This window comes from Adiantum capillus-veneris, chromosome 11 (genome assembly GCF_014529385.1).
Source record: "Adiantum capillus-veneris isolate H3 chromosome 11, ASM1452938v2, whole genome shotgun sequence".
Lineage (NCBI taxonomy): Eukaryota > Viridiplantae > Streptophyta > Polypodiopsida > Polypodiales > Pteridaceae > Adiantum > Adiantum capillus-veneris.
This window is the reverse complement of record NC_140941.1, coordinates 4883540-4894300: the sequence shown is the minus strand read 5'-3', so window position 1 is coordinate 4894300 and position 10761 is coordinate 4883540. Positions and strand designations below refer to the sequence as shown.

The window sequence follows — 10761 nt, the reverse complement described above, 5'->3', positions numbered from 1 at the left end:
CCTAGTACTCAGTTGACACCTGATTCACAGGCTAGTGGTCGTCTGTCTCGGAGATATATCTATAATGGTGATTATGGATTAAATATCAAGTAGTTTTTAAGAACTCTCATCTAGTCTGCCGTATGTTTATATTGCTTGTAGGCATCATCGATAGAGTAGCACGCCACCAGGACGATCGACTCGTGAGACATCACCTCAGCCGCCAGCTCCCCCATTAGTGCCTCCACCTCCGCCAATGCGCACGTGCATTGGAAGCTTGGGTGACACATGCGACATCTTGCCTGATGGGGCTATCCTCGAGCTCGGAGCTGGCATCGCCCTCAAACGTCGGATCGGAGCCTCTGCTTGTCTTATCTAAAGTAGGTTCATATACCATGGGATTAAGTATTAATTAACATAAAAAATATAAATTTTAGTTTGTTAGTTGAATTACTAATTGACTTTATTTTGCAGTGTAGTGATCAGCATGAGGATGACAAGAAATATGCTATCAACACACTAGAGACGGAGTATGGGATAGGATGGAGTCACAAGTGGATGGTCAAGCAAATGTGCAAACTCATGGGTCATCGACGCGATGCAGCATGGTAAGCAGAAAGAAGGAAATATTTTTAACATCTATGTCTCTCTCTCTCTCTCTCTCTCTCTCTCTCTCTCTCTCTCTCTCTCTCTCTCTCTCTCATCTCTCGACTCTCGATCTGTCAAGGTGGAAATTGGTCGGAGCTGCTCTCTGAGTAGGTGTAGCGTATAGTAGAGGCAGACTATAGGCAACTCTCACAAGGGTGCACCGTGCACTGCTGGGGTGCATGATTTTTCCTCTCTTCTATCATGCTCGCCGCTTGGGACATATGAGACAAATCAAATGTACATGGTGTCCAAACCAAATGAGCATCCTCAACACTTCCAGCTGTGCTAGAATTTTCGTGTGTTGATGGCATAAGGTCTAGAAAAGGTGCATTTGTTGCAGCAGCCACTCCTCTTAGATCAAAATCTTTATCTTCCCACTGCTCAGGTCCTTGAACTCTGGCACCTCCTCCAAACATGCTGCCACAAGTTCTTCAATTCATTTTTCCTCACTGGTTTCACAAGAAAGTCCAAAACTCCCTTTGACAAGCATTTGAATACCACATTCATGGAGTCATGAGAGGACATCATGATAACCGAAATGTTCTTGAGGGCCCCATGGTTCATAATTCACCCCAATAGACCTATGCCTGATAAACCAGGCATCACGAACTCCGTCAAAACAAGATCTACTTGGTTTTTCTGGTCCATCAAAAGCTCCCATGCTAGTAACCCATTGGAGGCAGGTGTAACTTCATAGCTGCAATTGCGTAGGAGAGCACCAACTGGATCAAGCTGAATGCATGGAACTGATGTAAGTCTAGGCTATGTCAGCAATGACGACGGGGAAATGACACCGTCCTAAGGGCTGAAATCTGCAATCTCGTATCTGCTGTCCAAAAACACTCTGGGCTGAAATCTGCGATTATGTCCAAAAACACTAATTCTAGGACTGTTTTGTAGGTCTTTGATGCTGAAAATCTGTAGGTTTAGGGCTGAAAACTGAGGTTTCTTGGGGCTGAATGTTCTACTCTTTAGGGGCTCAATCTGCTGGTCTTTCATGCTGAAAAACGCCATGCTAAAACTTGTATAAAACGCTAGGTGATGGGTCTCCAAAAACGCTAGGTGGCTGAGTCTCTGTTGTCGATGGATATGCATCTACACTAAGGGACTTCATAGCTGCAATTGCATAGGAGAAGTGGCGTGACTGATTTTACTGTTTTAAGGGCCAATCTGTTTGTTCAAGCATCTTTATGCCTGCCTTCAGTGATGGAGACACCGTCTCATTAACATATTAAGGTTTCTGAGCTGGGAAGTTGGCAAGTAGAATTCCTGGGAAACAAACAAACAAGCCAGTATGCATCAACCAAGTTGTTGTAATTAGACAACTTTGGAGTGTGGTGCTGCTCATCTTTGCTCGAATTCTAAGCAATTTGGGCTCGAATAGAAAAAGACACTGAGCAAGACAAACCAAAGGAGGGCTAGCTGTAGATTTGATATCTCTGGTGTTGGTTTCATTCTGTGAAGATCCATGGTGCGCATGATGCATTTTCTGAATAGTTTGTGTATGGACAATGTCGTCCTGATCATTTACAATGCTTTCCAGGATGTTTGCAAGCAAACTACTACCTTAAGTATATGGATTCTTTCAGGCTTTATTTCACCCCTTGAGAAATGGTATGATTCTAAGGTTGAATGTCTTTAGTCCCAAGCTGGGCATATTGAGGGAAGTATGTTGTGCCCAGCTATTTGTGGCCCAATAATTTTTTATTCCCTATTTTTTACAATAGCAACTTTAGTTTGTTGCACGTGAAGTACCATATGAGCCTGCTACATGGAGTATCCTCGCAAAACAAAGAAGCAATCAAAGTATCACATGAGCCTGTGTAACCCAAAATTTTACAGGAAAATGTGGTCTTCCAAGAAGAGTGCGACAAAAGAGATTGATATTGGGACAAGCTTTCAACAAATTTGGAAAGGAAACAGGGAGCAATATTTGAAGTTTTTTTTGTAAGCGTTCACATGTCATAGAATTGGAAGATTCTTGAAGCAAGTTATGCATTGTAGCTTTGTCCTAGATTATAAAATGGCGTCACAAATTCTAATGCCAACTTGAGTTACTTGCATCCAAATTCTTGGAAGGTTAGAGGCATTGAATTTTTTTCCTTATGGTGTACAGAATGAGCAACTTGAACAAGCAAAGCTCTTCTGCAGTCTACTCTTCTTCTATGGAATTATGGATCGAATATGAGTAAAGCTTCAACAAATTTGGAAAAAATCTGGAAAATTCATCAAGCAAGTTAGGGCATTTTAGCTTTGTCCTAGATTATAGAATGTTGTTGCAAATCCTGATACCAAGTTCTAATTCCTGAAAGGTTAGAGGTGTTGGATGATGAGGGGTGATCCTTGAGGGTAACCTGGACAAAGCAATCCCGCAAGAAGAGGTACAAGATGGAAGCGGTCATGTGGAGATATTTCTAGATGGCTTGAGTCATGGTGGTGTGGACTATGGTTTGCAGGGTGATAACTCTTGTCGTAGAATGTGGCAGACAATTGAGGTGAAAGAGCTAGAGCTGGGGAGATTGGCAAGGAAAGAGGGAAAGAAGATGATAGAATTAAAGGAGGCGATGATGTAGCAGGCTTTATTTGACAAGTGTTATTCTAAGGTTGAATGACAGACTAAAGCTAGGAAGTTCGTGTACCAGGTCATAACGAGTATACTGATTGGGAAGTTAACTGTTTTGACTGGGAGGACCAATCAGCTTTTTCCAGGCAAAGACACCGTCTTAGAAACATATGAAGGTTTTTGAGCTGGAAAGTTGCCAAGTAGAATTGATTTGGAACCAAACAAGCAAGCCAGTTTATGTTTCTTTTTTGTCAGAATTTGACAAGAAAACTTTGGACCTATCTATACTCATTTGAGAAGCTTGGTATTGCTCAGCTTCATATTTATTATCCTGGGTGTTGGTGGTTTTTCCTTCCGTGAAGTTTTAAGGATGCGTTTTCTGAATCGCCTGTCTATGGACACTGTATTGCAAGATTTGTGTCTCTTGAACTTGCACGTGATAATTTCTTGAAAGAGGCAACAACGGAAGAATCTTGAGTTAGATGTAAGTGGTCAATAGCTTTTATTCGAAGATGTTGACCATAAGCACACATGTTTGTATACATTCGAGCCTACATCAATATATAAATGATATAACAAAAAAAGGAATATTGCTTGTTTAGTTTAAAATTTTCAAAACCCAAAAGTTACCTTTCTTTCACATCCGATCATAAACTCTCTCTATTTCCTTGAGATTGTCTCATGATCTCTATCCGCCCGTTGCATATGTATGTATAACCAATCCATGAAAGAAGGTACGTCTTCGATGTTATTTACGTTGTTTTGACGTTTGGATCTTCTGTTTTTACGTCTGCCAACTCGTTTGGATCGCAAGTTTCTCCTTGTACTCCTCAACAAATTGTTGCATGCATTCGCTATTATAGACAATGAAAGTAGAAATATCCAAATTATCTTGGATCTTAAGCTGAAAAGGGATTCGTTTGACATGGTAGAAGAAGACTCATTTTTCCATATGCGTGGAGCTTCAAAATCGGTTTGCTCAAGATATTCACAAATGTAATACATGCATTCTTCAAGCATCCATCCTTCCGCCATAGAACCCTCTGGTCTTGCTTTTTGACGTACATAACCTTTCAGTACTCCCATAAATCTCTCGGCCCAAAACATCCATCGAGTAGAAACAACATCAACAAGCTCTATCTCGTCCACTAGATGGATTAGCAGATGAACCTGGATATCAAAAAATGAGGTTGGAAGTTCCTTCTCTATTAAACAAAGAAGCTCTATACATTCACGCTTCTTTTGTGGAATTAACCCTTTGTCAATTTCTTTAGATGTAATCCATCTATCAATAAAAGAAAGAAGATATTAAAGTTATATTTGAATTAAGAATTTATTAAATAAAATTTTATACTAAAGTTTAATGAGCAATAAATACCTTGCAAGCGATCCAAAGCGATATATTACGTCTCGGACTCCTTGGGTAATACATCCATCAATAACAAGGGGTAGAACATGATGTATACATGATTAATCCAATCAACAAAACATGCAAGAAAATAAATGCTTACGAAGATTGATAAAATTGTGCCAATCATGTGTTTTTAAACTAGACAAATTCTTGTCATCTAAACTGAACATGTTTCGACAAGATGCTCCATGTCCTGTAGGTGTACGAATCAATTGAATCCTCTTGTTGATAGTGTGCACCTCCTCTCCGCTGAGTACCCATGGGGCATGCTCATAGGTTGTGTCACATCGAGTTTCATCAGAAAGTGGCCATAGATTAGGCTTTGAGTTTCAATCCTTTAAGTCATTTCTTGCTTCCACTGTGTCTTTCAAGCCAACAAGGTGTTGCCATAACGAATAACCAACATTCTTAAATATATGCATAGGATCAAGAAGATGAAATATCTTCAAATCCTTCCAGTATTCCAAAGTGTATCATATCGAAGGACTTTGAGCCAGAGAACGTTTTTCTCTGGCTCACACCTTCAAACGTCATCATCATCACCGCTTATGATCTCTGACTCCGGATCGATAGCGGGTCCAAGAGTCCAATTTAGATACCAATCCTTTGGTGTGTTTGGTATTGGACATTTCCCTTCTTCTACCTTCCCATTGAAATGTATGGCTTGCCTTCTATTCGTAGATGATTCTCTTCAGGTAAAAATCGTCTGTGTCAAATATATATATTTTTGTTGAGGTTTTTGCTATAAGTTGATCTCAACCAATCAGCACACACAGGACAAGCTTTATAACCCTTGGTACATATTCCTGCATGAAAAACATAACAAAGATTATTAACGCAATAAATATACAAAAAAAGTATGAGAAAATGTATATATCTAAACCATTTACCTGAGCAAAAACCATTTCCTGGAAAGTCGTAGATAGTCCATGCTAAAATCCCACAAACAATGAATTGCCTTTCACCAATGCTTCTTGACATATCCACGACATCAATCCCTCTCACTTAAAGATCGTCAATGAGAGGAGCCAAATATACATTCAGGTCTTTAACTTGTCGCTTTCCTGGGATTAAGAGTGAGAGCGTTAAATGCTCTTTCTTAATACTAAGATATGGGGGTAGATTATAGTTAATAACTACCACCACCGGCCATGTAGACCATTTACTTGATTTTATAGAAAATGGATTCACACCATCTAATGATACACCCATCTTTAAATTGCGTGATTCTTTTGCGAAATCTGGCCATAGCAAATCAATATGCTCAAATTCAGGACTATCCTTCGGAATTCGCATTATTCCATCTTTGCTCTTGTGCTCCGCTCTCCATGTCATAAGCTTAGCTAATTCGGGACTTGGAAACATATGTTTTATACGCGGATCCAAGGAAAAATGTCTCAATACCTTTCTAGGGACCTTACCTTTCTCATCTTTATAACGAGGTGTTTGACATTTTGGGCACGTCACATTGTCCTGGTACTGATGTCTATATAAAATACAATCGTTGGGACATGCATGTATGAAAGAATAGTCAAGTCCAAGACTACTTATCATCTTCTTCACCTCATCATGTGATGCAGGAAAGGAATTGCTTGTCGGCAAGAACTTTTGAGAGACTAGCCTGCAAGTTGATTAAAAATATGATCAATAACAAGCACCAATGTTTAGAGTGTAACAAATAAATATGTTAGATATATACATACTTCAATAGTGCTGAAACGAATACATTACTCCATCCAAAACTTTTTTGAAGATTAAGAATAAGTAATCTTGCACTTAGTCATGTAATTTGGCTTCCTTTGTAGATATGCTTTAGAGCTTCTTCTCGAAGATACTTCTCGTTGTTAGGAATATCGCTCGCACTATCATTTTGATGCCAATCCTCAATAAAATTAGCCATGCCATCGTCATTATCAAAGATATCATCACGTCCGTTAAAGTCCTCAGAATATTGTTCCTTTAGTCTTGCATACGTATTAGGATCACTCCTGTGTAGGATCCTCATGCACTCTATTGACATTTGAGATACGTCATGTGAATGTTGATTTGTGACGTTATCAATGTGATAATTTGGAATCTGCACATTTGAAGGTAAAGAAGATTGTATCAATAGCATGCTTATATATAAAAGGAGAGATGTGCATGGAATTCAATAACATTTGGAGACAACAAAAATAATATCAAAATAAATTAGCGACAGTACGAAACTTAATGCAAATTAAAGTGTAGAATTAGGGTACAAGAGTTCAAAATAACATTAGGAATTGTATACAATGAGCTCTTAACCCTCATCTGTTAAGGGTGCTCGTGGAGGTCTACGCCATCCATAATTGACTAACAATTCATCACCAGCACGTAATGATTTAATAGCATGGACAACTATATATCTTGGTACATCTGTACTCATGTGTCTTGGTTCATGACTATTCTCACACTCCACAAATGTTCAATTGGTTCTTGCACTTCTCCCTCGACTACTATTGATTAAACCTGATATGTTTCCTTGAGAGTAAGGTCTTCCATCAACATAGAGTCTTTGGCCTTATGCATGTGTAATCCCTATAGCAGAAAGAGAGGCTACATTCAGACATAATCCATAAGTAGTCATGATCTGAAGGTAGCAAGTGAGCTGATGCCATGGACCCCATCTATATATAGGTCCACAAAAAAACATAAGGGTGACCTCTGAATGAGGGGGCACATGCAAATCCTGTGCAATAAGGACACCTTGTCCCACTCCACTAATGATGGACGGAGTAATCATGTAGCGATTGCCTCAAAAGCCAAAAACCACTCCATATGAAGGAAGTGGTCCTCCTTGCCAGCCTCCGTATCGTCTACGATCGTAGCTCTGTACTAGATCCTGTAAATGAGTAGGCAACGGATGATCTCCACCCATCTCAGCCTCCAATGGAGGAGGTAGAGGATGTCGAGAAACCTCGAGTTGCTACTACTGACAAATGACCTGTCCGTGCCGTGGGCGAGAGACATGTGCACCACTGGTAGTAAAGTCATCCTCGTCATCAAGTGAAGATAACTACATATATAATATAGTTACATTATATATATCAATCTTTGATTTTTAAAACTCCAATATCAAACAAAGGGAGATCCTAAATATACCATAGGTCCATGTCGCTCCTCAGGTGGTGGTGCTTTCTCAAAAGTATCGTAAGTCATCTGATGTGAAAAGCACTCCCGTCGTGGTCTGCGATACGTGCCACAACAACAAGCACACCAGCATATAATAGGCTCATCATAGTATAACTCTCGTAAATGGGTTCATGTGCAGTATCGTAACTCTGTGCACCCCGGCTACCACTAGTAGGAGGTGGTGGTGTACCCTTTGATTGATCCGAATTTGGATTTCAATTACCATAAAAACATGAGACATTTATCAAATGACCAAAATAAAAAATTCAATAAAAGTAACAAAACATTGAAGTCTAATAGTTGTATGGTATATTCTGATGCTTATTGTAATTTAAAAAATAAACAGGCGCTATTGTATGGTGCCGTCAAACAAGAGAAAGGCAACCATTTGCATTGAGACATGGCAATTCTTCCGCAAGGAGATGTGCCTATGCATTAATTTTCCCCAACAAAAGGTGTGTGCCTTTGGTAATATATATTCGAATTAATATGAACTTTCCTAGATTGATTTTAGCTTTTCTCTAATCTATGTTATTTTGTTTATTCAAATTTGCTTAGGAGGCAGCACGAAAAAGAGTAGCTTTACGTCAGACATCTAGACTAGGACGGATGGGACGGGATGGATTTGTGGCCACATTTGTGAGTATAGACCATTCACATTTTAACTTTTAAAGTTTGTATTGTTGAGTGCAAAAATTAATAAGTCTTTGGTTGTGTCTTATTGTAGACGAAAGACTATGGTCGTGCATCGACGGCACAGGAGATAGAGTACGCCACATACTGCGGCTACCGTGCTTTGTGTCAGACACTTACTGACACTCCAGATCCACTTGTATGTATCTTTGTTTTGCTTTGTAGTTTTTTTTCATGGTAATTGTAATATATTCTTTTTTTGTTTCACTAACTAATATAGGAGCAGCATGGGGAGGCTGATATGACAGAGGTGGCTCGACAGGAGGCCGAGGGGCGACGTCGAGAGGCTGAGAGGAGCAGCCGCGCAATCACTAGCCATGATGGTGACGATCGAAGAGATGGGGACAGTCGTAGTCCCACGGTTTGGACCACTGGTGGTGGCACTAGCGATCATGAGACCGATGATAGTGATTCTTCCAGTTGTGATGGATCACATAGTGATCCTGTGTAGAGATTTCTTTTGCATATTTGGGATCGTTATATATGTATTTTTCAATGTGCATTACTACGTCGTATGTGATGATGAGATTGAATAGGCTTCTTGAGGCATTTTTCCTTTTAAAGCCTTTGTGTAGCTTTGATTGAGAATGTACATTGTTGTACTTACTTGTTCGACCCAAAAGGAATCTGGCATACCCTTGGATTTGAGCATACACCTTGCCATTTCTACCATCGTCCGATTGAGATGCCCCACAATTCCATTCTGTTGTGGTGTGTAAGCTGCAGTGAGGTGACATTTTCTTCCATGCTCATTACAGTTGTTGAATTCTCCTCCTCGATCTGTGCGAAGCTACTTCACCTTCTTTCCTGTTTCATTTTCTACAAGCTTTTGCCACATTTTAAACTTTCAAAAGCTTCAGACTTCTCACAAATGAAATACACCCACATCTTTCTACTAAAGTCATTGGACTAACATCAAAATAAAAAGATCCACCCAAAGTAGATGTAGATATTTTACCATGGAGATCTACCTATACCAACTCTAGAGGAGACTCAGCTCGATTACTACTCTCTTGTGGAAATGTATTTCTTTCTTGCTTTCCCATCATGCAAGCTTCACAAAATTCATTCATATCTGAGATTTGAGGCATGTTTGCCACCATCTTAGGATTTTGCATCTCTTTTAGCACAACAATGATTAAGTGACCAAATCTCTCATGCCATAATTGAGTTGTACCTTTGTGTGTAGTGACCGTAATTGCAGAAATTTCATAGAGGTTGTTGTGCCTCATGCCCTTTCTGACTGTGCTGCCTTTAGAATACAAGATTTTTGCTCCATTCTTCTTGAAACGGACTTCAAGATTGGGATCAATGATTGTAGAAATGGAAAACAAATTCTTCTTGATTTGAGGCACATACAACACATAATTATCTCAGACCCTTTGACTGGACATTTGGCATTATTTCCAATAGTTACACTTATGGGTTCGTGTAGAGGCTTCCAGGAACTATACCAATCTTTCTTGCTAGTCATATGTCAAGATGCACCACTATCTAGAATCCAAGAACCATGAACAAGTTGAGTTTGTTATGATGGGAATACCTCTTCTATGACGTCCCATGTTAGTGGGTCGCCACGATAAATGTCTGCAGCATAGATCTTTTGTACTAACATAATGTCAATATGCAAGGAAGCGACTCAGGATGGGGCATGGAGACTTAATGAGAGTGTCGATTGCATCAAAGTGAACTTAGAGGGCTACCTATTCTATGACAAAAGCCAATCAACCACTTCTTAGTCAGAAAATCACTATACGTCCAATCTCGTCGCTCTAGGTCATCACGCCGTTTTGGCATCCAAACAAATTCTGAATGCAATGAAACTTAAGAAGAGGTGTCACAACACCAAGGGGCACAATCCTACCAAGTTCTTTCACCATATGGGAAGGTACATAGATCACGATTGATCACAAAAAATATGCAAAAAAATGAAATAAAACTACTTGGAAGGGTCCCCTTAAGCATAGAAACACTTGTCCATGGTAAAAAAATCAAAAAACAACCTTTTTAACCTCCAAATCAATGAATTTAGCTCACAAAGAAAGCGTCGCAAACCACAAAAAAATTAAAAATGATTACACTTAGATTGTAGAGCAAGAGACAAGGAACACAATGTGCTATTGGGAAATGAATTCTGATTACAAGTCCAAGAGAAAAGAAGATTACAATTTGTAGCAACAAGAAGCTCTGATAGTGAAAGTTTTCAAATCTTCCAAGTTTATGATATCTCCTTAGTCCAAACTAAGGGTTTTGACTTAAAAGTTAACGGAGCTTTCCCACAACTACTGGTCCACTTACAAGGCTGTAGACTCAG

General features: G+C 39.5%; 1 protein-coding gene across 1 annotated transcript; it reads left to right on the top strand.

Moving 5' to 3' along the window:
- The first annotated feature begins 339 nt into the window (after nt 1-339).
- Nucleotides 340-8898, top strand: LOC147446831 (uncharacterized). The gene is made up of 6 exons (XM_086524193.1): nt 340-384; nt 466-587; nt 8101-8209; nt 8313-8393; nt 8482-8586; nt 8668-8898. Exons 2-6 carry the CDS (start codon nt 538-540, stop codon nt 8896-8898), a joined length of 576 nt encoding a protein of 191 aa, XP_086380319.1. The 5' UTR covers nt 340-384; nt 466-537.
- Nucleotides 8899-10761: the final 1863 nt, after the last annotated feature.